The following is a 27797-nucleotide window of genomic DNA, read 5'->3' as shown; positions in this document are numbered from 1 at the left end:
GCCATCATATATAAGGCACAAAAACTGCTAAGAAGCCTGGTGTAGTGGTGTGCCCTTTTAATGCCAGCCCTTGGTAAGAATGCCCTGCCTGTGACTTGACAGGTAGCTTCTGAGACTTGAAAATCCCCATCCCCATGACTTAGTCAGAAATCCCTGTTCCCACCAAACAATACTTCCAAGATTGCTGTACTTTCCCACTAGTTCACTATGTATGCTCCAAAAGTCCATAAAAGCTCTCCCCTTAGGTGCCTCTCCCCCTGTTCTGAGGCAGCTGCCATTTTGTGTCTCTCCCCAATCAATCTGTGTGAGGTTTGATGCCTTGTGCTGGAAAAAAATCCTTATACTTGGGAGGTAGACCATAAGCATCCCTATCAGTTCAGTGCCAAGCTGGTCTATATAGTGAGTTCTAGAATAACCAGAACTATATAGTGAAAGCCTATCTCCAAAAACAAAATAAAACAAAACCAAAACCAAACCAAACCAAACCAAAACCAAACCAAAAAAGATTGCTGAGAGCTTCTCACAGATCAGATCAGCTGCCTAGAATTTCACAGACTGACTGGGTTACCTGACAGAGACACTCTCTAATCTGTTGGGCTGCCTGGAGGCTGGGCAGTGTGCTCCAAGTTCCCAGCTTTTGTGAGCTGTCACCCATGCCGGGGTGGGCTTCAGTAATATGGCTGTCTTTGAGTTATGCCTACTCTTGTAAGAAACCCCTCATCCACAGTGTAAGTGTTCCAGTTTTGAGGGGAAAAGGTTTTCCTAATATGAGTGTGGCAGCTCTGAATGGAAAGGTATCCTGGCATTTGGGAGCCAAAGAATACCACAAAGTCACTCTGCACTACAAACCTCACAAGAAATGTCTTGGGAAGAACACAAAAGGTGGCAGAAAATGGAGTAGGAGGCAGGCTTTCTATTGCATTTCTTGTGGGGATGGAGCTTTCCAGGATGGCCTGGGATTGGTAGGATTTTGTGGACTGATCTTGGGGCAACCTCAGGAAATGGTGTGGTTTTGAGCTTAGGGACTGATGGGTTTTCACAATGCAGAAGTGAGCTTGACCATCCGACCCTATACATATTCCTGTAACCCAACAAAAGTCAGTGGTTTACCAAGTGGGACCTGGGCGGTATCTATACATCGATTTGTTGTAGCCTCCTTATCTGGGGTAGAGAAGTCGTGTGTGCTGTGTCTCTTCAGGAAAAGTTCTGTCACACAGCATCATGTCTTCCTAGGATTTCAGCACTCAAGAAGCTGAGGAAAGAGGATTTCAAGCTGGAGGCAAGCTTGGGCTATATATCAAAACCCTATCTCAAAAAGGGAGAAAATGAAATTATGCATTCGTAGCATATTTGAAATATATGATAAGCTTATGTCCACATCATTAAGCCTTTTATCCTCTTTCAAGATAGGAATGAAATCTAGTGAATGGAGAATGGTAAGCAAGTCCGCTACCTTAGAGGAAACCTCTAGATCCCCTTCCTTGCTTTCATTTTCTAATGTACAACAGAGCCCAAAAGTAAAAAGCAAAGCACACAACAACAAAAGCCCCCCTGCTCCTCATAAAGGAGCCTGTGATTGGGGCCTTCTTCTCACTCTCCCTCTCAGTCTCTGATAACTACCTTTCTCTCTTTGCTTCTGGGTTCCATTTAGATTTGATACATGAGTAAGAATGAGCTGCTTGTTTCTCGGAGCTTGTTTAATTTATGGCATATGATGATCTCTGGGGCCATCAATGTGATTGCCAAAAATAAAGTGTCATTCATTTTTATGGCTGGTTACTATCCAAATTGCATATGTGTACCATATTGTCTTTTATTTTAATGATGCGGAGGTAAGGTTTTATTAAATATATTTTAAGTGAGACAGACAGATGACTAGCTTTTCTCCCCAGTGTCAAAGAGGCCTGGCAGCTAGTTAGCAGTGCCTAGAGTCCAGGGAGCACTGTGGGTGTCCCTAAGCTGGTAGGAAATTTTTCTCTGGCCTGTGTCACCATGCCTATACACCTTCTCTAGTACTTTAAAATGTATGGATTCAGGGGAGAAGCACGGGGACACATAAAGAGGAAAGAAAGCTCTACTCAGGAGTCTGATTGAAGCCTATCACCACCCGAGAATCAAGACCTAACACAGGGACTGGAGAAATGGTTCATTGGCTAAGAGGACTAGTTTCTTTTCCAGGTGACTAGGTCTGATTCCCACCATGCCCGTGGTGGCTCACAGCTACCTCTGCATACATACACACAGATGTAGATGTACATTAAAAAAAAAAAATCCAAGCTGGGCGGTGGTGGCACATGCCTTTAATCCCAGCACTTGGGAGATAGAGGCAGGCAGATTTCTGAGTTCGAGGCCAGCCTGGTTTACAGAGTGAGTTCCAAGACAGCCAGGGCTACACAGAGAAACCCTGTGTCAAAAAAAAAAAAAAAAACAAAAAACAAAAAACAAAAAAAAAAAAACAAAACAAAAAAAAAACCAGCAACAAAAGTAAATAAATAAATAAAATAAAAAAAAATCCAAAGCCCTTTAAAAATATTTTAATGTAGTCTTAGCATGAGATTTAAGATGAAAATAGAGCCGGGCATGGTGGCATACACCTTTAATCCCAGGACTCGGGAGGCAGAGGCAGGCGGATTTCTGAGTTCTAGGCTAGCCTGGTCTACAAAGTGAGTTCCAGAACAGCCAGGGCTATAGAGAGAAACCCTGTCTCAAAAAACAAAAGAAAAAAAAAAGAAAGAAAGAAAAAAGAAAAGAAAAGAAACTAGAGAAGCTCAGAAAGTATCCTTGAGATATCCTTGAGTATGGGCCCTCTACGAGGGAATGGGCCGCCACATTTTCTTTATCCCTTCATCCATTGACTGGACTGATACTTAGGCTGTTTCCATGGCTTGGATGTAGTAAATAGCGCTGCAATGAGGAGAAGTGTGAGGATCTCTCTTCTGCATACTGATTTCACTCTCTGGACCTATACCCAGGACTGTGGTTGCTGGATCATATGCAGTTCCATTTAAAAATTTTCAGGAATTTCCATACTATTCTCTATAATCATTGTAGCCAGCTATAGCCCCCCTTTTAAAGATTTGCTTTTATTTATGTGTGTGCCTGTCTTTGTATGTATATGGATGCCCATGTGTGTATAGGTGCCTACAGAGACTGAAGAGGGAATAGGATCCCCGCCTAAAGTTGCAGTGCACGAGTGCTCTGTAAGAGCAGTGAATGCTCTTAAGCATCTCTCCCGGCCCTCTTTATCTTTTCTAACATAGCCATTCTGACAAGTGTGTGGTGTGGTTTTCTTTTCTCTTCTCTTCTTTTCTTCTCCTTTCTTTCTTTCTTTCTTTCTTTCTTTCTTTCTTTCTTTCTTTTTTTTTTTTTGGCAAAGATTTTGTTTGTGGATTTTTTTTGTTTTTTTGTTTGTTATTTTTTGTTTTTCTGAGACAGTTTCTCTGAGTAGTCCTGACTGTTCTGGAACTCAGTCTGTAGACCAAGCTGGTCTTGAACTTAAAGCAGTTCCATTGCCTCTGCCTCCCAAGTATCGGGATCAAAGGTGAGTGTCACTACTCTCACATTTTAAAATATGCCCATTATTTGTTTATCTTCTTTGGAGAAGGGGATTTTTCTTCTAGTTATTATGTAGGAGTTCCTTGTGTGTTTTGGCTGTTTGTTGGTCCTGTATCAAATGTATAGTTTCAAACATTGTCTTCCATTCTGGAGGTTGTCTCTTTACTCTTTTGTGTCTTTTGCTGTGCAGAAGCCTTTTCCGTCTCCTTTGCCTGTTTGACATAGAATCTTTGTGTGAAGCCCTGGCTGGCTTGTGGTTGCTCTCTCCAGACACACTTGGCATCCCCTGCCCCACATGCTGGGATTGCAGGCTTGCCCCGTATTGCCCAGCTGGCTTCTAAATGGAAAAACAAAACAAAACAAAACAGAACAAAACAAACAAACAACAACAAATAAAGAGGAAAGGAAAGGACTGACTGCTCCTAGGTATGGTGGAGGAGAAAATTCATTATAGATATAAGGGAGGAATAGCCAAAGGCAGATACATCTAGGAGAGTCCAGAGTGGTCATGACAGTGAACCATGTGAGGAGAGGGGAGGGGTGGGGAGAGAGGGGGACAAAATACAGCTGCATGAGGACAAAGGTACAGAAAGTGGACTGGTAGCCAAAACATCTGGATTATATAGGGAAGGGCAGCTTAGTCCCTGGGATGGAAAGTTCAGGGTAGAGAATGATGTATGCGGACCATACTCTGGAACAGGTAGGGACTGAGGGATGCTGGGAGAACCTGGAGGTCAAGTTCTACTTAATATGTTAAATAGGCACCTCAGCCACTTGTCCTAGGTTTGAAATTTAACACTTTCCCCTTGTCTAATTTTGCTTTTGTTTCTAGTGTTTACGGGTGAAGCCTAAAGAAATAACATCTTGTGTTTTTAGTAGTCTTTTCTTTTTTTTTTTTCCTCCTTGACACAGGATCTCATTAGGTAGCCCCAGCTGGTCTGGAATTCACTAAGTAGACCTGGCTGGCTTCAAAGTTATATCAACCTATCTACCTCAGCTTTCTGAGTACTGGGATTAAAGGCATATATATCTTCCTGCCTGCTAGCTTTTAATGTGTCTGTGTATTTATGTAGGAGTGGGTGTGTGTAGAGGCTAAGAAACAAGAAGGGGTAAAATAGGCTTAGGGTGTGTGGGGGAGGTAGAATGTGTATGATGTGAACATAGAAGGGTGAAGACTGGGGCAGGGTGAGGGGAGGACGCCGGCAGAGAGATACAGAGGAGGGAGTTTGCTGGAGAAAGGGTGGGCCCAAACTAAAGACATAGAAAAAGCCGGAAGGCCGGGCGTGGTGGTGCACGCCTTTAATCCCAGCACTTGGGAGGCAGAGGCAGAGGCAGGCGGATTTCTGAGTTCGAGGCCAGCCTGGTCTACAGAGTGAGTTCCAGGACAGCCAGGGCTATACAGAGAAACCCTGTCTCGAAAAACCAAAAAAAAAAAAAAAAAAAAAGAAAAAGCCGGAAGGAACTTGCTACTTTGTAAGCTAGCAACTACAATGTACAAACTAAGCACAGCAATAGGATGAATGATAACTTATAATAAAAACTTATACGACTATATAGTCAATCTTGCTCTGGGTCCATATTTTTGTTGTTTTAGAGGTGGAGTCTCCTGTAGACCAAGTTGGCTTCAAACTGACTGTGTAGCTGAAGATGAATTCTTTTTTATTATTTATTTATTTATTTATTTATTTATTTATTTATTTTTATGTATATGGGTACACTGTAGCGGTCTTTCAGACACACCTAAAGAGGGCATGGATCTCTTTACAGATGGTTGTGAGCCACCATGTGTGTGGTTGCTGGGAATTGAACTCAGGACCTCTGGAAGAGCAGTCAGTGCTCTTAACCCCTGAGACATCTGTCCAGCCCAAGAGGATGGATTCTTGATCTTTCTCTCAAGTGCTGAGATTCTAGGCATGGAACTCCACTATGCCTGGATCTGACTCTTCCTGATATATGTTAAATTTCATTAATATTTAATTTTATGTGTATATATAATTTTTAAAACATTTTGTTGGTTTTTCTTTTTCTTTTTCTTTTTTTTTTTTTTTTTGGTTTTTCGAGACAGGGTTTCTCTGTGTAGTCCTGGCTGATCCTGGAACTCACTCTGTAGACCAGGCTGGCCTCGAACTCAGAAATCCACCTGCCTCTGCCTCCCGAGTGCTGGGATTAAAGGCGTGAGCCACCACGCCTGGCTTTGTTGGTTTTTCAAGCCAGGGTTTGTGTAGTCCGGGCTGTCCTGGGACTCACTCTGCTGACCTTGAACTCATGCAGATCTGCCTGTTTCTGCCTCCAGAGTGCTGCGACTAAAGGTGTGCAACACCAAGTCTGCTTATTTATTTATTTATTTATTTTTGGTTTTTTGAGACAGGGTTTCTCTGTGTAGCCCTGGCTGTCCTGGAACTCACTTTGTAGACCAGGCTGGCCTCGAACTCAGAAATCCTCCTGGTTCTGCCTCCCCAGTGCTGGGATTAGAGGCGAAAGTCACCACACTTGGCTACCTGTTTATTTTTTAAATAGTCTTTCTATGTAGCTCTGAGTCTCTGGAAACTTCCTATGTATATCAGGCTGGTTTTAATCTCAGAGTCAGAGATCCTCCTGCGTCTTCCTTCTAAGTGCTGGGATGAAAGGCGTGCAGCACCACATCTGCCTTGTTTTGAAGAGGGAAAAAAAAAGTCTGGCCATGTAGCTCTGACTGGCCTGGTACTCATTATGTAGTCCAGGTTGTCCTGTAACTCACATCAATCCTACTGCCTCAGACTTGTAAGTGTTGGGATTACAGATTTGTGTTGATTAAATTTTCTAGAAATTTTGCAGGTAGTCTGTGTGGGTAAGGGAATTTGTTTTGATTCTAATCTTTCACCCTTTTCTATGAGATAGAAAACACCAAAGAGCAGAGAACTCACTAGCCTAGTAAAATTGCACGTGGATCTTAACGATTTTATAAAAGCAACACTTGTTTCTCCCAGTACCTTGGACCAACCAGCAGAAACTTAAGTCATTTTAGGAGATCTAGAGCTGGGTGTGGTGGTGCACACCTTTAATCCCAGGACGCTGGAGGTTGGAGGATCTCTGAGTTTGAGCACCGGGGGTCAGGAGAATTTAAATCTCAATGGAAGGAATGTGGGTGGTGGTGGGGTAAAGGGCGGAAAGATTCCGCCGATTTCCCACTCCCACTGAATGAAGCTGAAGGCTTGTCAATATTTGCTTTGACTTTTGTGACAGGCCTGCTTTGTAAGTCAGTGAGAGCTGGAACCGGAGCTGTCTTCTACCTCAGGCTTCTGAGTGCCGGGAAACAGGTGTGAACTGCTGTGCTTAACTGACCCATAATTCTTGAAAAGGGGGATTTAAAATATGGGCTTCTCACAGGGAAAAGTTAGGTTCTGGTGGGTTGTTGAGAACAAGCGGCAGACTTGAGGTTGGAACTTAGGGCTTCAGTGTGCCAGGCAAATTCTCTAATAGAGCCTGGCTCTGGGTGGCCCTATTATTCTTTGTTGTTATTTTAACTTTTTTTTTTTTTTTAAAGACAGGGTTTCATTATGTAGCTCTGATTGTCCTGGAACTCTTTTATCTGTCTGCCTAGCCAGTTTAAGTGTTGGGAGTAAAGGCGTGGACCACTCGGTCCTGCTTCCTTGACCTTCTGTGCTTAAAGTTGAAACAATCCTGTGGGCTGTGGAGAGTGCTGAGAGGCACGTGAAACGATTTCAATGATTACCACGTTGTTTAAGGGTTTACTGTCGTTTCTGCGGCACCTGTGTATCCCAGGGCCACCGTCACCCTCTACAGCTGGGGTCCAATGGAAGTAAGCCAATTCAAGGCAGTTGCCTCTGAGGAATCTCAAGGCTGAAGGGCGGTATTTTGAAATCTGCAAATCAATACCGCCCATTTCCAGGCCTTTGTTATGCACGCCATGGGTCTCTTTTTAACCACACTTTTTTTCGCTAAGAAATGTGCTGCCACTAGTGCCCACTCTCAGAAGCTGAGATGAAGTAAATTTCCTAAGGTCACAGACCAATGCTAGAATGCGTGGCTTTTGATGCACCTCTGACTTACTCATTGGGCTGGGGCTTAGAGGCAAAGAGCTAGGTTTAGCAAGTGGACCTCTAGAAAACAAAAACCCCACAACAACAACAACAACAGCAGCAGCAGCAGCAACAACAACAAATCAAGCCCAACAGCCTGCCATTTACTCTCAATCAAATGCTTTTGTGGGCTCCTTTGGGAAGCACTGGATTGGGGAGTTTTGCAAACTTGGTCGGCTGAGCAAGTAGCTGGAGTCAGGTGGAGTGGGGCACTAATTTACATCACCCATCTCTAGCCCCGGGCTGGAGGCGATACACACCCCCCGAGGTGCTCCGGGGGCGGGGACGGGGGCGGGGGCGGGCAGCAGGCCATCGAGCAGCCCGGCGCGCCACCGCCCGTTGGATTGGCTCGAGCCTCTCCCGCCAGGCCTGCCCGGCTCCCGCGCGCCGCTGGGCCCGCCCCCCGCCGCCATCTTGGTCGTGGAGGAGCGGGCTGCACGCGTGAGTAAATAAGCGCGAGCCGGGAGCGGACGGCGGGCCCCGGGGCGGCGAGCTGCGGAGCGGACTTCCCGCGTGGGGGGTGAGGAGCGGGAGGCTCGGCTCGGCCCGGCCGGCGCCGCCTCTGCCCCCTCGCGGCCGGTGCTGCCTGGGAAGCGGCGGCGGGAGCCCGGCAGGCGGGAGGCCGGCCTGCGAGCGCGCGGCCCGGCGTGCAGGTGAGGGCGCCGCGCGGGCCGTGCCACCGGTCACTGGGTGTCTTCCGGCCTCGCTGCAGGGTGGCGGCCGACATGACGGCCCCAGGTCGCAGCCCCCTGGAGCCGCTTCTGGAGACTTGGGAAGACCCCTCGGTGCCTCCGGGAGAGCAGACGGACGCCTACCTAACTCTGACCAGGTGAGGCGGGCCGGAGGGACGAGCCCGGGGCGGGAGCCCGGGCAGCCGTGGGGACCCGGCGGACGCGGGTAGCTCGGGGCGCACCGGGCCATTGCCTGCCGAGTGACGTTGCGGGGCGCAGCGGCGGCGTCCGAGGGCTTTTTCGGGGACGAGCGGTTCTGTATTTTTTTTGGTCTGGCCCGCAGACGGGAAAGCCTTTAAAGAAAAGTTTGGAGTCGGGAGGCGTTTGGAGAGCAGGGCTTTGCCCTGCGAACCTCGGACGCCGTGGGAAAGTTGGCGATCCGGAGTTAGTGGGTTTAGTTAGGGTCTTTGACTCAGGCTCGCTCCAGTGCTCACCCCCCGACCCTGGCCTCGAACTTGTGGTTCTGCCGGAGTGGTTGAGATTACAGGTGTGCGAGTCAGCAAACCGGCCCCAGAATTGGCTTTAAAAAAAAAAAGAAAAAAAAAAAAAAAAAAGCAGAGCCAGGAACCCCGTTTTGACTTATTTGAAAGGCTTTAGAAAAATTTCTGAATTTTGTTAAACTTTCGTATCTTCTGAGTTAGAAAACATGATTAAGGAAAGGGACTCCCACTTTTCTCATGTAAAAAAATTACAAAAGAAAAGAAAAGAAAAAAAGAATAAGTTATCGAGGCCAAAAAAGCTTTGAGGCAAGTTACCGCTTATATGTGGTGTAACTTACAACATTTTTTTCTATATACCTTGAAACTTTTTAACGAAAGAGGTTAATTCCAAGGGCTTGAAAGTCATCTTTAAAAACTTAAAAAGCCAGTTACGAGTTAGAGTGCCTGCGGCTCCAGGTGTTGGATGGCTCTGGAACTGGAGTTACAGGTGGTTGTGAGCCACGAAAGGGTGCTGGGGATTGAACACCAGTCTTCTGCCAGAGCCTCTCTGTGTTCTTACCACTGGATCATCTCTCCGGCCCTGAAAGTAATCCTTAAAGTGATGGCAGTAATTTTTTGTTTGTTTGTTTATGCTTTCGACTAAGCTTATGTTCTATTTCCTTTAAAGTCGTATGACTGGAGAAGAAGGAAAAGAAGTCATTGCAGAAATCGAGAAAAACCTTTCTCGGCTGTACACGGTTTTAAAGGTCTGTGTTCCTTTCTTAATGACTTCGCACTGCCTCAGTCTGAACCCACTAGACTGAGCCCTTTGAAATCTTTTCTTAGCCTTCCAAATCTGGGCTTCCAGGAGCAACTCTGACTAGCTTTCTGATAAAATGGTTTTTCACTGTGGATGGAGCGTCATCATCCAGTGCGTTGTTAATGCCCTGAATACAACATATCATCAGTTATATTGATGAGACTATTATCTCAAGTGATTATATATGGTTCATCAGGTGCTCTCAGTTACCTTATATGTGTTCTCTCACTTCAGTTCATGTATGTACCACTAAGCTACATCCATAGACCAAGTCTGCTCTTTAAAGCCCCACTTTGCAGGTTAGGAAATTGGTTCATTTGCCTAAAGTGTCTAGGGTTGTCAGTTCAAAGCTTGTGTCTTATTAAAACAATAAAATCTGTGTTTTGGAAGGTCTGAGTAGTAATTTGTCCTAAAATGGCAACTATCTCAGTCTTCCCTTTCGATAGACAGTATTCATATTCATACTTTTTTTTTTTTTGGTTGGGGCAGAGGGATTTTTTCCAGTTTGGGAACCAGGTAGCTTAGCTAGGTGACAATCCTGCCTCTGCCTTCCAATTGGGATTATAGGCTGGCACTGACATACCCCACAGTATGTGTTATTTATTTTTATTTACATTAATTTTTGCTAATTTTGCTTGTTTGGAACACTTTAAAAAATTAGTTAACTTGTTTTCCTTGTTTAATCGTAATAGTTAATATCGGACTGAGTGTATTCTTAGCCTCACCTGGCCACTTAGTGACATCAGAACCTGCCATCAACACCTTTTAATACTCTTGTTTTTAGAATGAAAAGATTGAAGTGAATATCCCAGCCTTATTGAAATTGTTACTATTTTTTTTGACAGGGCCTCTAGTCCAGGCTGGCCTTGGACTTGTATATAGCTGAGGATGACCCTGAACTTCTGATCCTCCTGCCTCCCAAGTGCTGGGATCACAGGCACGTGCCACCACTTTGCATTTATGCCATGCTGGGGATTGAACCCAGGGCTTCATGCATGCCAGACAAGCACTGTACCCACCAAAGTACAACCCCAGTCCCAAACTTGCTGAGCATTTTTTAAGACCCAAGAGAAAGTGCCTAATATAATATATAGTCGACTTGAGAATTGCTACATTGCAGCTCGCTTCCCTTTCCTAGTCTTAGAAGAAGGCAGCACTCCATTCTAAAACTAGGGTGTCAGATTTGCATTTGAGACTTTGCTTATTCTTGTAGAAGAACCCTGTTGCCTCTGTTTCCTGTCTAATAATGTTAACATTTTTCATCTGTTGGCTTTCTCTTTGTTTTTGCATGGATATGGGAGATGTCATTTGTCTTTTCTTAAAAATGGTCTTTCAGTTGATTTTTTTTTTTGTTTGTTTGTTTACTTTTTTATGTGTATGGGTATTTACCTGCATGTCTGTCTGTGTATCACGTGTGTGCAGTGACCACAGAAACCAGAAGAGGGTGTCAGAACAGTAGAAATTGGAGGTAGACAGGTTGTGAGCTGTCGTGTGTGCACTGGGAACCAAACGTAGATCATCTGCAAGAGTAACGCTATTTTAACCAGTCCCTTTCAGTTGGTCTTTTTCTAGTTTCCTCCTCCTCTGCGAAACTTCCCTATCTTTTTTCAATTAATTCCCAAAGGTTGGCTGATTGATTGGATAAAAATGCAATGATTTTGGGTTGCAACAAGCTTTTAACTCTAGAAACTGTATTTGTCTGCTGTCAATGTACTTTGTTTTATAGGCTCACATTTCCAGTCAGAACTCAGAACTGAGCAGTGCTGCTTTACAAGCCTTGGGATTTTGTTTATATAATCCCAGAATTACCTCAGGATTGTCAGGTAGGGAAACTGATTAGTATCTGTTGATTTTATAGTTTAAAACAGTTAAAGTACTGTTATCTATGGATAAATTGTTCCCCTCCCTCCTTAAGGTATTAATTTGGAACATGTGCAGCTACACTGAAGTGCAAGAGTCATATCTACCATGTGGGTTCTGGGGACTGGACTTACTAGGCTAGATGGCAAGGGCCTTTACTGGCTCAGTCTTTTTAGTAGAACACAGTAAATTGGAAGTTAATATCTGTCTGTCTGGCTGATTTATGATTGATGTGGCAGTCATACCCCCTAAGGGCCTTGTTGAGTTGAAGATTTCTTATATTATTAATAAGTGTGATTTTGGAAGTGGTAGTAAAGTATAGTAGTATTACTAAGCACTGTTAATAGTTCTATTCTGTAGTTTGCAATTGTAAAAGAAACCTACAAGATGGCTATTAGAGGAACTGAGGGGTAGGTAATAAGGGGATATCATAAAGTTGTTACTCTTTCCCTCCCTCAGTGGAGTTGCAGTTTTTCTTCTGTGTATAAGTCTCCATAGCATCCTAAGATGACAATAGTTAATTGAGTTGTGTAAGATAAAAAAAGGGTTTGCAGTTTGCAACTGTTTCCCCTTTGGTCAGGATTGTTTACTTTTTGCAAGAAGTGATATTGGTCAGCATCTCTAGGTTTTGTGATCATCTGCACTTTCTGAACATCCCCATCTACCTTTGTTACTTTTATTTTACTTTTGTAGTTGACATTTTAAAGATTTTAACTATGCTACATAAATGAAATTAAAATGCTTGTTTTTCAGAGGCAAATATTCAAGAACTGCTTTTAACCTTGAATGGTATCATTAAGAGTTCAGACAAAAATGTGTGTACCAGGGCACTGTGGGTAATATCCAAACAGACGTTTCCTACTGAACTTGTTAGCAAAATGGTGAGTCTAGTTTTGGGACATCTGAATTATATGCTCAAAAGACAGTTGTGGTTCACCTGATTGGTATGTGTTTTTGTCATTTAGGTATCCAGTATTATGGATTCATTGGAAGTGATACTAAGTAAAGGAGAGATACATTCTGCTGTTGTTGATTTTGAAGCATTAAATGTTATTATAAGGTATGCAGTTGGTTCTTGTATACATTAGAATAATCAAGCTTTGGAACTCTGGGGTTAGTGTATTTAATGATGAGATGGATGTTAAGCAACAGGGCTGGCATTTGCTTCTAAGCCTGACAACCTGAGTTGAATTCCTAAAGTCCATATGAATAGGAAAGACACTATTCCTGCAAGTTCTCTGACCTAAACACCACGAATGTGTAGACAGTCACACTGGTACGCATGCATAAACACACAAATGTATAAAACAGTAATGTTTAAAAAACCAGAAGTGGGGGCTCAGCAGTTAAGAACATTGAATCTGAATTCAATTCCCAGCAACCACATGGTGGCTCACAACCATCTATAATGGGATCTGATGCCCTTTTCTGGTGTGTCTGAAGACAACTACAGTGTACTCATTAAATAAGTAAATACCAGATGTGATTATCCTTTATACCAAGTTAAGCAAGAGAAAGGTAACAAGATGGAACACTATCTGAGTTGGTTCTAAAAACTGTAGGTTAAGACTTTCAAAATAAAACGTACTCACTCCGAAGTGAGCCTAGCCAGGAGCATCTTTGTACCTTACTCACAGACATGCTGACAGCACAATTTTGCTTAGTTTTAGTTTTCAGAGGTTTCTTGGAATTGCCCAACTGTTTAACTGTATTTTAGTGCTGTGTCTGACTTATTTCTCTGTACACATGCATGTATACATTCTCAAATAATTGGGTCATGTTTTGCACATTTCTGTGTGATGCTCATTTTCCTGGTAATTTATTTTGTAGTGTGAGAGATTTGAGCATAATAGGTAATAAATACTCTACCACTAAGCTGTGCCCCAAACCATATGTCTTAAAAAAAAAAGAAAAAAAAATTGGAGACTGTATCTCATCAAATTGCCTAAGGTTGGACTTGGCTTACCATGTAGGTGAAGTAGGCCTTTAAACCTTGTGCTCTTAGCCTCTTGAACAGTTGGATTTATAGATGTGCCTCACCTGCCCTTGCTTCTTCTTTTTTTTTTTTAAGATTTATTTATTTATTATATTTAAGTACACTGTAGCTGTCCTCAGACACTCCAGAAGAGGGCGCCAGATCTCGTTACGGATGGTTGTGGGCCACCATGTGGTTGCTGGGATTTGAACTCTGGACCTCTGGAAGAGCAGTCGGTGCTCTTACCCACTGAGCCATCTCACCAGCCCCTGCCCTTGCTTCTTGATAGTTTAGCTTGACCTCATCTTTTAAGTTTAATTTAGTCATTGGTTTCTCCATTGTAGGCTAATTGAACAAGCCCCAGTTCAAATGGGAGAAGAGTCTGTGAGGTGGGCCAAATTGGTCATACCATTAGTTGTTCACTCAGCACAAAAAGTACATTTGCGGGGAGCCACTGCTCTAGAGATGGGGATGCCATTGCTGCTTCAGAAACAACAAGAAATAGCCTTGATTACAGAGCACCTTATGACTACTGTAAGTCTTTCCTTTCTTTTGTGTGTGGTATGAAATTGACTGGCTCTTGTTAAGGTGTCCTGAGAAATGACACTGCGACAGACCTGGTATAAGGGAGTTTTATTTGGGGGAAGAGAGGAGAGCCCAGGATCTGGAGAAGAGGTAGAGGCAGACAGATAGGAGTAGAGAGAGCTAGAAGGGCAGAAAGGGGGAGAGAGAAGGGCCATCCAGAAGCACTGGGAACAGAGGAAGGGGCAGAGGGAGGGAGAGGGAGGACGGAGGTCAAGGGAGCTAGGGAGTGAGCACTAGCAGTCCTTTTTTTTTTAATGTGCCACCACCTGGAGATGGCAGCCGGTTGCTAAGACTGGGAGGAGCCTAGCAGAATCCCCCCTCTAAGCCAACAGTAAGAGTTTGCTGAGTTCTACATTCAGGAATTTCTACCTTGAGCATAAAATTCAGCCTAAATTAATCGGTATAGTTACATCATCTCTGAGGAGTGGTAGACTGTTAGTTCAGCATGCACAAAGCCTTGGGCACAAAACAAAAGAAACAAATGCAGAAAGGAATTGTTAGTTTAATCAAATTACTCATAATAAATGAGTTGAAACATTTTTGCTAAAGTTTAGATATTTTATCCCTTCTCTAATGAGTGAATAAAGAGGGGTTATATTTTGAAAAAGGAAGAATTATGTTGAATTATCTCAGCAGATACACACTTAATGCTTATAAACTCATGTAGTGCAGTTTCTGGCTATGGTTTCAGGTCTTAAGTTTTTAAGCTTGTATTCTTGGCAATAATTATTGGACATCAGTTTTTTGGTTTTGTTGTTTTCATGTGAATTGTTCTAAGAGCACTATTGGCTACTGTATAAATTTGCCAAGTTTATATATGAGGCATATGTAGTAACATATATAAATGTTAAAATTAGAACCTTTTAGCAGTGATTGAAAGCCAGTGTAAGAACTGGCTGTGTATAATAATAATGATAATAATAATATTAATAATAGTGTCAGTTCATTTTAGGGGAGAAAGTCATGATTACAAAGGGCCCCTTTATGTTTGTGACCCAGTTAGTATTCAAGGGGTGCCGTGGGCAGCTTTTCTTCTGTAGAAAGGAATGAAAAAGTGCACTATTACATAGGAATAGGACTTGAGGACTACTTTTGTTTTGAGTAAGATCTCACTGTGTACTCCTCTGTGGCGTAGAGTTCATTGTATATAGACTAGGTTGGCCTTGAACTCAGATTTTTCTGCCTCCTGAGTCTGGGATTAAAGGTGCAAGCCACCAAGCCTGGTTTAATGTAGTGAGTTCCAGAAGACAGTCTTGTAGTCCTCAGGCACTACCTTAAAAAAAAAAAAAAAAAAAAGAGAGAGGAAGAAAGAGAGGAAGAAGACCGTTTCATTGGCCTGGAACGAGTGAGACACCCAGAGTTTCTCTCTGTGTCACTGGCTGTCCTGGAACTCCATAGACCAAGCTGGTCTAGATTGAACTCGCAGATCCACCCCAAGGTTCTTGCTTTCTCCACCTTTCCAGCTTTGGGATTTCAAATTTGTACAGCTGTGTCAGACTTTTTTTTTAGACATGTGTTCTGGGAATTGAATTTACGTTCTCATGCTTTCGCACTGGCCATGAAGTTTTTATTGGTGATGTGATTTATATGGTAAGCCACATGTTAGTTTCTTGTTGCTGTGATGTGGTCCTTCAGAGAATAAACATAGACTCAAAAAACAGCAGTCAAAAAATGTGATTACGTTGGGCTTTAGTTTGGTCACTTTGGTCCCATGCATTTGATGTCACGACCTCGCCATTGTGTTAGGAGTGGAGTGTATGGTAGAGTATCTGTCATCTCATAGATGACAGCACACGCATGTAAACCTAGAACTTGGGAAGCATCTCCATGAGTTGAAGGCCAGCTTGTCTTTCATAATAAGTAACAGGTCATCCATAGCTGACCTCATCTTAAAAAATATTCAGGGACTAAAAATCAGTTTACTAGAGGCATAATTAGAATTAGCCAGGGCAAGATGCTCTTCATAGACTCCTCCACTACTTTCTCAAATAGGTCAGTTTTTATACTAATGTGCTTTCTCCACATAGGCCAATGTATACATTAGCTAAAATATTTTTTAAATTTCCTATTAAAATTTATTATTGTATGTGTGATTGTGAATGCCAGGTTATACACGCTTTCATGCATATGGATCAGAGGACAACTTTTATTTTTGGAGACAGTCTTAATATGGAACTCACTGTTTAGACCAGACTTGGATCAGATCAGCCTGCCTCTGCCTCCTGAGTGATGGGATTCAAGGCAGATATCACCATGCCCAGTAAGAGGGCAAGTTGAGAGTCAGTAGTTAATGTAGGTCTGAGTATCTTGTTGATAGGCCCTGAGGGGCACTGAGCCATATCTGAGGCTCTTGAGCTTTTAGACATCTGTTACTATGAAGCTGTTAAGAGTATCAGTATGAGAAGATTGTTATGGTATCATTTGAATTGTAGTTAATGATGGGCCTGAAGTTTTTAGGAAAAGTATACTGGTAAGAAAAATGTGACCTGAATTGATGGGCATCTGGATGGTCAGTTGAGCGTTAAACTTACTGGTAGAACTAAGTGCTTTCTTTTTACTGTATGAAAAGGTCTTAGACTTGGATAGTGGATGTTTTGCCTTTTAAAGTATTTGATAAATGTTTTACTTTTGTTCACAGAAATTAATCTCAGAACTCCAAAAACTATTTAAGAATAAAAATGAGACTTATGTGTTAAAATTATGGCCTTTGTTTGTCAAACTTCTTGGAAAGGTAAGTGAATTGCTACCTTACCTTGTTGAATTATCTTGGAAAGGATAGTGAATTAGTTGGTATTTTCATAATTTGAACATGCCAGAATATTTACTTTTTAGTGTGTCTTGTGCAAGGTTCTGTGGAACTTACCATTCAGCACATAGCTCAAGCACAGCCCTGCAATTTGCATTAACCCTCCTGTATCTGCCTACCAAATTCTGGGATTGTAGATGTGAACCACTAGGCCTAGTTGATGCATGATGCTTGCATGCTCATATGTACATGCATGTGGAGGCCACCTCAGGTGTTGCTCATTAGGTGCCATCTGCCCTTTCATTTCTTTACTACATTTATTTGTATGACTATGTGTGATATGTGATACGCATCAGGACTGCTTGGTGTGGGGGTGGGGTTGTTCACTCTTCCACTGTGGGGTTCCCTGCAATTGAACCCAGGTTGCCAGATCCACCTGTGTCTGTGCTGAGATTAAAGCATCTGCCACTGTCTACCCAGCTTAGACCTTTGAGGCAGAGTTCTTACTTGGGTCCTTAATAATGAGTAGCAAGTACTTTATTGAACAAGCTATCTGTTTTCCTAGACCCTCAGCTTGTTTATCTTGCTTAATATATCTTTATTACTCCTGCTATAGGTTTTTGTTTGTAAGTAATGTGGCTTTTGTTTACTGGTTAGATTTTGAATTTCCAAGAACATATAGTAAGTGAATAAATAACTTTCTGATGCCTTTTCTCCTTTCTTAGACCTTGCACCGAAGTGGGAGTTTCATCAACTCTTTGCTACAGCTAGAAGAACTGGGCTTCCGTAGTGGAACACCCATGATTAAAAAAATCGCTTTCATTGCTTGGAAAAGCTTAATAGATAATTTTGCTTTAAACCCAGGTATGTAAATAGTCTTAAGTCCTTTCTTTCAGCATTTATTTTTGTAAGTTTAATCGTGTCTGTGTGTTGTGTGTGTGATGAGGGGAAAGAGCATCTGGGCTGTGATAAGAGGGATAATGGATACTTTGTGGAGTCCATGTCTTTTGCCATTATTGCATGGGTTCTAGGAATCAAGCTAACATCATCAGAGTTAAACATCAGCAAGCCTGAGACATCTTGCTGGTCATGTTTTGCTTTTTTGAGGCAGGTTCTAAGAATGTAGCTGGGGCTGGTATTGAACTAAGTAGGTAGCCCAAACTAATCAAATTTTTAATTTAGCATGGAATGAATCATTTATTGTTCTGAATTTTTTGGGCTTTATATCAAAATGTTCTTATTAACCTTACCTTAAGGGAACAAACATACAGATTTAAGACATTGAAAATTGCTAATATATGACTTACCCTAAGTTATTTCAGAAGTTGAACAAAATGAAAAGCTATTTATTTGTGGTTATCTATCTACTCTGAGTTAAATGTCATATCTGTCTCTTTAAAGTCACTACAGTAGGTCTGAGTTTATGAGTACTTTGGAAAACCTGATTTATCAGGAGCAATACAAACAATAGTTGAAGAAACAGTGATAGTCATGGGATGAAAATTTCAATAACTTAGTTTTCTCATCATAGCTCTAGAAATGTGCTCCAAACCGGATATATTAATATAGATATGTAACAGGCTAAATGAAGTTAAGCCTTATATTATAGGTTCTATATTATAGATTAGAGGAGGTGCACTCCTCTAATACCTGTTCTCAGGAGGTGGAATCAGGTAGATTCTGGATCCTGAGGCCAGCCTGATCTACATAGTGAGCTCTCCAGGATCTACAGACAAAACAAACCTAGCTAGGAGATAGCTTAGACAGTTTAATCCTAGGTTTGATTGGTAGTGTGTGTTTGTATCTTTGTCGCATAACATCTAGACTTTCTATAGAAGTGGTAATGGCATTGATAAAGGGGATATACACCATTAAACACTGTCTTTGCTGATGTATACGATGTGTGAGCTAAGATTGTATCTTAGTTTTCTGTACCCAAGTCAAGAACACATCTAGTAAAAATATATTTTTTTAAAGAATTGGCTTTGAGGGGATGGAGAGAGATGGGCTAGTGGTTAAGAGTGCTTGCTGCTATTCCAGAAGACACACCCATATTGGGAGGCTTACAGCTATTTGCATAATTCCAGCTCTTCTGGGCTCCAAGAGCCCTGGACATGGCATATACTCTCCCAAACATACACACATACACATAAAAATGAAAGCAAATCTCCAGAATTAGCAAATAAACAAAACAAGACAAACACAACATTGAGTTTCACTTTTGTGTTGAAGTCTAACAGTCATTAAAGTAGGGGACAAGGCTGACTAAATGTGTAGCTTTCTAAAAAAAATTAGATGGCACTAGTGGTAATGGTGCTGATGTATGTATGTTTGTATGTTTGTTGGTTTTTCGGGACAGGTTTTATTTGTGTATCTTTGGCTGTTCTGGAACTCTGTAGACCAGGCTGGTCTCAAACTCAAAGAGATCTACTTGTTTCTGCCTCAGATTAAAGGTGTGGGTCACCACTGCCTGGCCATTAGTTGATTTCTAAAATAACCTTTGTTATAATGTAAAAATATGCCTTTTTTTTTTGTTGTTTTGAGGCAAAATCTTAACGTTGACCATGTTGTTGGCCTCCTGATCGATCCTCTTGCCGGGCCCCATGTCCTGCTGGGCATGAGCCATTATGGTTCTTTGCCTCTGCTTCTTTTAGGAAATTGGAACGTCCTTGGCTTGAATCCACTAAATGGGAGTAGCATCCCTTCAGTTGTAACAGCCTGAAATATTGTAGATATTGCTAGATGGTCACACTGTTGGTGGGAATAGTAACCCTTTTATGTTACACTGTATCTAATACTGCCGTTTCTATTCTGGTTTTGGCCCAGTTATACTGGAGTTTGTCAAAGTGAGAAGTTTATTCTTACCTTTTTTGCTACAGTAGTCTTTAACTTGTGTCATATTTCCTTTTAAGATATACTTTGTAGTGCAAAAAGACTGAAGTTGTTAATGCAACCTTTGAGTTCCATCCATGTGAGAACAGAAACTTTAGCATTAACAAAACTAGAAGTCTGGTGGTATTTACTGATGAGACTTGGACCTCAGCTCCCTGCCAATTTTGAACAGGTAATATCAGAATTATTGACTTATTTAGGGTGCTTTTTGTTTGTTTTTGTTTGTGATAGGGTCTCACTATGTAGCTCTACCTGCACTGGAACTCCCTCTGGATATTAGGCTGGCCTCAAATTCATATATACCTCCTTGCTTTCTGAGTGCTGAAATTAGGGGTATTCATCACCATGCCTGGCATGTGTCCTTAAATCCTTACCAGTTTAATCTCAGAAGTTTTTTGTTTGGTTATTATATATATCAGTATTACGAAGGCCTTTTATGTTATAAGAACTTGAATATGTTTCAGAGTATTTTCCAGGGGCCTAATAAAATAGGGTATCATTTATAAACCATTTATAAATCATCAAATGCTAACATACCTACTAGAGCACTTATTTTTTATTTTAAAATTGATCTCATTTTGTATGTTTTTGGGTCTTTTGCGTGCATGTCTGTCTGTCTGTCTGTCTGCCCTGCTTCTGTGCCTGCCATTGCTGTCGAGAAAGAGTTGACCCCTGGAACTGGAATGGTGGTTGTGAGGTGCTATGTGGCCATTGGGAATCACACCCTGGACCTTTGGAACAGTAGCCAGTGCTCTGAGTCCTGAACTTTCTCTCCCCAGATACTCTATAATATGAATGTTAGTGTTTAGCAGTCAATTAATTAACTAACATTAATGTGCTATACAATAAAATAAAATAATAAAATAAAAATTTTCTCCTTTTTCTAGATGACATAGTTAAGCAGTCATTTAAAATATTTACTGACACTAAACACTAATCTGATCCAAGCCTATCTTATTTGACAATTTGTTGGTTTCTAATTAAAAAAACATTAAAAGATAGATTTTTACTTACATCCGTAGTGACTTGCTTTTTGTGGAAGGTGTATTTGTTTTAGAGTCCTTGTTGACTATTGGTGCCTTTTCATTGAGGCAGATTCCAACAATTTAAGACAGGTTGGCCTTGAACTTGGCCGTTTTTCTCATCGCTCTCTTGAGTTACTGGCGTTATATGAGCCCTACCATATTGATTTTTTTTTTTCTTTGAGACTTGGTCTCATGGTGTTCAGGGCTAGGGCTGGCTTTGTAGCCACGAATAGCCTTCTGATCTTCCTGCCTTCATCTCCTAAATGCTGGATTATAGGTGTACAGGGATGAAAACCAGAGCTTCGCACATGTCAGTTGAGCTACATCCTCGCCATACTATTGTTTGGAAGTTCTGGAGGACCCTGTGTATACTAACTAGGGGAGCTTCCAATGAGTTTTATTAGTTTACTTAGTTCCTGTGTGAAAATGGACATAAAATAAATCATAATGAAATCCTCAAATTCTGCCACAAGATCTTAAGAGTCTAATCTAGTTGTCTAATTTATTAGTTGGGAGAGCATAGCGAATAGATAAGGCCGGTAGCGGATGATTTTAGAAGAGAGCTTTAAACTGTCTTGATGTGTTCTAATGTGACTTCAAAAAAGCTATGTATTGCTTAGTGGTGAGTATGCTTAATGGTGCCTCACTGTGAGTTTATTTTTTGGTGTAGATGTGGGTTGTATTTGTTTTGTTTGCATTTTCAAGATGGGGTTCTATAGCCTGGCTGGCCTTGAAATCCGAGATTGCCTGCCTCTGCCATTGCCTCTTCACCATGGGTTTAATCTGTATCATCAGAGAAGAATTAAAAAACTTAAATCAGCTAGGCATGGTAGTGTACAACTTTAATCCTAGCATTTGGGAGGCAGAGGCAGGTGGGTCTCTGAGTTTGAGGCTAGCCTGATCTACAAATTGAGCTCCAGGATAGCTGGGACTACACAGAGACCCCTACCCCCCACCCCCAAACAAAAGAAGGGTTGGGGATTCAGCTAAATTGACTGGATCCTTGCTTAGCATGCCTGGTAGCCTAGCGTCAAACTTCTGAACCAGGAAAATGGGAATGTACTGGAGTGTAACCCCAGTACTGGAGAAGTAGAGGAAAAAGAATAGCCGGGCTTGGTGGTGCATCCCAGCACTTGGGACTCAGAGGCAGGCGGATTTCTGAGATCAAGGCCAGCCTGGTCTACAGAGTGAGTTCCAGGACAGCCAGGGCTACACAGAGAAACCCTGTCTCAAAAAACAAAACCAAAAAAAAACCCCAACAAACAAACAACCAAACAAACAACCAAAAAACCAAACAACCAAACAAAAAGATTTATAATTATGTTCAGTCATTTTGGTTATATGTTGAATTCAAGGACAACTTGGGTTGCAGAAAACCTGTTGGGGGAAAATGTACAGTAAAAACAAGAGTAGCATGTGAAACTAACTCAGAATTTATCTGCCAAAACTAATGTATATGGTTTTGCCTGAGAACTAACCAACACACAGATAATAACTCAGGCAAGGGCTGGAGAGATGGCTCAGCAGTTAAGAACACTGACTGCTCTTCCAAAGGTCTGGAGTTCTGATCCCAGAAACCACATGGTGGCTCACAACCATCCATAATGAAATCTGATGCCCTCTTCTGGTGTGCCTGAAAACAGCTACAGTGTACTTACATATAATAAATAAATCTTTAAACAAATAATTCAGGCAAATATAAGTGTTGAAAATTTATCCAGCATTTATTTGCTTTTGTTTTTTGTTTGCTTTTGTTTTTGTTTGTTTATTTATTTATTTATTTATTTTGGTTTTTCGAGACAGGGTTTCTCTGTATAGCCCTGGCTGTCCTGGAACTCACTTTGTAGACCAGGCTGGCCTCGAACTCAGAAATCCGCCTGCCTCTGTCTCCCAAGTGCTGGGATTAAAGGCGTGCGCCACCATGCCCGGCTATTTGTTTAGTTTTGAGATCAAGTCTTGCTGTGTAGTCTTGGCTGTCTAGGAACTCTTCCTCCTGAATTCTAGTATTTAAAGCATATGCCTATCCTTACAAGGCTTTCATTTTAGTTTTTAATGCATGGGATAACCAATAAAATTTAATACAGGTTGAACACTTATGGCAGTAAGTATTTTATATTTTTCTAGAACTTAGGACTCCTTCCAAAATAATTTTTTTCAGACTTAATTATTTTAATAGTATAAGTGTTATACCTGCATATTATGTCAGTATGTACTATGCTCTTACCTGGTGCTCATGAAGGTCAGGAGAGGACATTGAGTCTCCTGGAACTAGATGGCTGAGCTATCATATAAGTTCGCGGAATTGAACCTATATATGCAAGAATAATAAATGTTCCTAACTTCTGAGATTTTTCTATCTCCAGATCTTGGGATATTTGGATATAAGGAATAGGACTAAAGTTTCACCATAAAATTTGTTTTATATATAGAGTTGTATAAGGTAGTTTTATTTTGCTACCTCTTCTGTGAGACTGGTCATGTTTAGGATAAAAAAAAACCTTCAAGGGGTGGAGAGATTGATTGCTCAGTGGCTGAGAGAACACAGGCTGCTTTTCCAGAGGACCTGAGTTTAATTACCAGCACCCATGAGGCAGTTCATAACTGTCTGTAACCCCAGTTCTAGGGGACATCCTCACATTAATACACAAAGATTATTTAAAGGAAAACTTATCAGGAGTTAAGGTTTTAAGTTGGCTTGCCGTGTGCTGGAGAAGTGGCTTCTGAATAAGAACACGTATCTTGTAAAGCTTCTACAAACGTGACAATGAACCGATTGCTGTTCGCCTTTTCTTCTGTTAGGTGTGTGTGCCACTGATTCAGAGTACAGTAAGTGCTGATAGTAGTCCTTCACCTCAAGGCAATTCATCTCGAGGGTCTGCTTCTCCTGCCTTAAGTCCACTGACTCCGGGACATAAAGGTGAGAGATGTTTTTGGAAAAGTCTTTGAAGGGTGGTCACAGGCCTCTGGAGATGACATTCTTTAAGCAAAAGTTTTTTTTAACTGAGACAGGATCCCATATAACCTAGCTTTGTTAGGACTTGAGGTTAATCTTCATTTGGTAACCCTCTGCCTCTCAAGTATTGGGATCAGAGGACACGACGCTAATATATTCTTACCTATATTGTTTTTGTTACTGATAACCTTTTTTTTTTTGGTTTTTCGAGACAGGGTTTCTCTGTAGTCCTGGCACTCACTTTGTAGACCAGGCTGGCCTGGAATTCAGAAATCTGCCTGCCTCTGCCTCTGCCTCCCAAGTGCTGGGATTAAAGGCGTGCACCACCACGCCCGGCTTTGATAATTTTTAACTAGATTATTGTGGGTGGTTGGGAAACAAATTTTTCTTTTCATTCTCTTTTTTTTGCTTTTCACCTTGCTTTGTCATTAGGTGTCATGTAGCCCCAGCTAGGTTTTAATTTTTTCCTATTTGTGGCAGTGATTTACTGTGTAGCCCAGACTTGAATTTGAACTCTTTGCTTTTGAGACATGGTTTCACTATATAGTCCTGGTTAGCCTAGAACCCACTAGGCTGACCATACTGGCCTTGAACTGACAGGAATCCTGCCTCTAAATGCTGGGATTGCAAATGGGTACAACCAAGCCCAGCTCTTTTCATGAAACTGTGCTTGTATGGAAAAAATAGGTCTTTAAAGATGTTTTCCATTTAAACAAATTGCATCTCTGCATTGGGAACCAATTATTTGCCATTACTTTATTTTAGTGGTTTGTTAATAATTTCAAGGTTTGTATTAATGCTTGAGAAATTTATATCATGTTTTCAAATGTATAGTATCTTGATTGGAAATATAACTTGTTTTCAATTTGGTCTTTCTCTCTTAAAGGTGCTTCTCCTTATGGAAGTCCCCGTGGGAACCTGAGTTCAAATACAGGTGGAATGGCTGCAATCCCTTCTATTCAGCTTTTGGGACTGGAAATGATGCTTCATTTTTTGTTGGGTCCAGAAGTCTTGAGTTTTGCCAAGCAACACAAGATTGTATTGAGTTTAGGTATTTGATTTTGAAATAATTTCATGTGTTTGAAACATTCCAAAACATAACTGTTGAATGGAGGAGAGGCCACATTTTCACTGAGGCTCACTAGTAATGATGGTCTTGTATTTGAAATTAGCGCATAAATACTCGTTTTTTTCCTTTCTGTTGTTTGTTTTTTTAAATTTTTCCTTTAGAAAGGGTTTTTCTGTATAACAGCTCTTGCTAGCCTAAAACACAAAGAGATCCACCTGCCTCTGCCTCCCAAGTGCTGGAATTAGTGCATGGAGTCATTACGACTGGCTGAATTTCAACCTTTCAAGGAAAAATATTTTTAGACATTTAAGAATAGGGGTGTGTGTGTGTGTGTGTGTGTGTGTGTGAAATTTGCTTTATAAATCTGACTGTATTTGCTTTTCCATTTTAGAGCCACTGGAGCACCCGCTAATCAGCAGCCCTTCTTTCTTCTCAAAGTATGCACATACACTTATCACTGCAGTTCATGACAGCTTTGTCTCAGTGGGAAAGGATGCCTCAGGTAAATCTGGGGAAGTTTTAGAATTCAAAAGTGCTTATTTTTTAAGTATTTATCTTGTTTGCTTGTCTATGTGTGTGGTCATACATGTGCCACAGCGTATGTGGATGTCAGAGGACAACTATTTGGGACTCAAGTTCTCTACCAGGTACATCTTCCGAATCGAATTTAGGTACCTTTACCCATCGAGCCATCTTATCAGCCACCAAAAGTGTGCTTTGAAGGAAGCTCAAATTGTAAATATTTGTTTGGTATTAACTCATTGGCCAAATTGTGCAATGAAAAATTTGTTTTTTTGTTTTTTTTGTTTTTTTGATATAACTTGTATTACACCATTAGAAATGAGATTGGAGTGGAGTGGCTGACAGCATGGGGGAGGCAGAGGCAGGCCAATCTCTGTGATTATTGATGCCTGTGTTGTCTATGTAGCACATTCCAGGTATGTCAAAGCTGCCTAGGAAAAGAAAGAAGCTAGTTGTATAAAGAGATAAATAATACATAGTTTTATAAGTGACTAGTAGAAATTTGACTCAAGCCTAGACTTTACATCTTCAGTCTTTGCATTCAAATTTGTGCTTAGGGCCCAATAAAAGAAATGTAAAGCCTTTTATGGTGGCTTACCTTTGTGAAATAGGATTGAGGCAACCCTGGACAGCAGAATGAGACCTTGTTTTCAAAATAGACATGAGTAAGGTAGCAAACCATCCCAGCTCTGCAGAAGCTGAGGCATGGGGCAGTGATTTGAGGCTGACGTGATATCCAGATCTAGAGCTTGACTCTCAAAAATAAGTAGATAAGGGCTGGTGAGATGGCTCAGTGGGTAAGAGCACCCGACTGCTCTTCCAAAGGTCCAGAGTTCCAGAGTTCAAATCCCAGCAACCACATGGTGGCTCACAACCATCCGTATCGAGATCTGGCGCCCTCTTCTGGAGTGTCTGAAGACAGCTACAGTGTACTTACATATAATAAATAAATCTTTAAAAAAAAAAATAAGTAGATAAAAGTTACTTAGCTGCTTGGAAAATGAAGCAGTTTGTCCCATTATATACATGTATGTGTCCATTTATTCATTGTCATGTGGCATGTGGAGGACAGGACAACTTTTAGAACTTAGTTCTCTCTACTATGTGGGGGTCTCAGGATTGAACTCTGCTTATCAGACCTGGCAGTAAGTGCCCAAGGAGCCATTTCCTTGGTTCTTTTTATTCTGTAGTAAATAAAAGGGTAGATGTGGGTGTTGGTGTGGGTGGCGGGAGTGGTGGAGTCTAGACTTGGGAAACTTGCATCCTTTGGAGAAAGCATCTTGGGCTATGTAGCTCTGCTGGCATGCAATGTCCAGCAGTCCTCTTGTCCTTGCCCCTTAAGTGCAGGGGATATAAATATCAGCAAGCATGGATATGGTGCTTTTCTTTCTGCAAAAGCGGTGTGGATACAACATTAAAAGGTTAAAAAAAATCCTACAGAAGGAAAAAGAGAAAAGTAGAAACATTTATTCTTTGTTATATGGTTGGCCTGCTGTTACCATGGTATGTTTAGTCCACCTCAATTTTTTTTGTGTGTGTGTGTTTTGCTTTTTCGAGACAGGGTGACAGGGTTTCTCTGAGCCCTGGCTGTCCTGGACCTCACTCTATAGACCAAGCTGGTCTTGAACTTAGAAATCCTCCCAAGTGCTGAGATTAAAGGCGTATGCTACCACTACCTGGCGTCCTTCTTAAAAATTTTAATTTCTTTTAAGAAACATTGAAATGGTGGCTTTATAAATAGCATAAGGAAATAATATTCAAATTAGCTTTCAGGTTGTTATTTCTTTAGTATGAGGAACTGGAGAAAAGTTTGGATTTTAAGAGTTATTTTATGTGTATGATTATTGTCTTGTATTATTGTATGTATGTGTACTCAAGGAAGTCATAAGAAGGCATCATCATCACCATGTTCATTGGAACTGGGGTTACAAATCAGGTGCTAGAAACTGAACCTTGTGTATTTCCTTGACAGATGCAGTAGTCAGTGCTATCTGGAAGGAGCTAATTAGCTTGGTGAAGTCAGTTACTGAAGCAGGTAAGCACTGTCCCAGTGGTCCATGACCTTCACACAGTGCAAGTTCAGTGCTTGGCTGCAAAGGGTTCACTTAGTAGGCGTTGTTGCTTTGTAAAACAATCTTTATAGCTCTTTAGTAGACAATAGTCGCCTAAAAAACATGTTTAGAATCTTAGCTTTCTTTTTATTCTTTGATAGGAAACAGAAAAGAAAGATCAGGTTCTGAAGTTTTGACCCTCCTACTAAAATCTTTGGAAAACATAGTGAAGTCAGAAGTATTTCCTGTATCGAAAACACTGGTAAATATGTTTGTAAATCACCTCAAAGTCTTGAAGTTCAATTGATACTTGTTCAGATGAGATTTGACACAGGCCTTTTGACTTAACAGTTTATTGTAAGTTCCATTCAAATGTCACTTGAAATCTACATAGTAAACAGTTGTAGCAGCAGCAGGTATAGTGTGGTTAAAGGGATCAGCCTTTCACCAAAAAATGGAATGCAACTTGAATTAAACATATTCTAATGTCCAATTAGAGTGCAAGGTAACAATAA

General features: G+C 41.3%; 1 protein-coding gene across 3 annotated transcripts in view; it reads left to right on the top strand.

The window, feature by feature from the left end:
• The first annotated feature begins 8038 nt into the window (after positions 1–8038).
• The window catches only part of Rif1 (replication timing regulatory factor 1), a 49338-nt gene continuing 29579 nt past the window's right edge, over positions 8039–27797 (top strand). For 2 of the 3 annotated variants that reach the window (XM_021150370.3, XM_021150374.3), the window contains exons 1-14: positions 8088–8463; positions 9473–9551; positions 11331–11427; positions 12218–12345; positions 12430–12524; positions 13784–13973; positions 16663–16755; positions 17496–17634; positions 19683–19834; positions 23487–23604; positions 24527–24691; positions 25101–25211; positions 27204–27266; positions 27444–27544. In XM_021150370.3, coding sequence (XP_021006029.1) covers positions 8360–8463; positions 9473–9551; positions 11331–11427; positions 12218–12345; positions 12430–12524; positions 13784–13973; positions 16663–16755; positions 17496–17634; positions 19683–19834; positions 23487–23604; positions 24527–24691; positions 25101–25211; positions 27204–27266; positions 27444–27544 — 1635 coding nt within the window. In that variant the 5' untranslated portion in view covers positions 8088–8359. The other variant, XM_021150360.3, reaches the window with a different exon arrangement.

Source organism: Mus caroli, unplaced genomic scaffold, assembly GCF_978045245.1.
Source record: "Mus caroli unplaced genomic scaffold, Mus_caroli_1 scaffold_2, whole genome shotgun sequence".
In the NCBI taxonomy this organism is placed as follows: Eukaryota; Metazoa; Chordata; class Mammalia; order Rodentia; family Muridae; genus Mus; species Mus caroli.
This window is presented reverse-complemented; position numbering and strand designations above follow the sequence as displayed.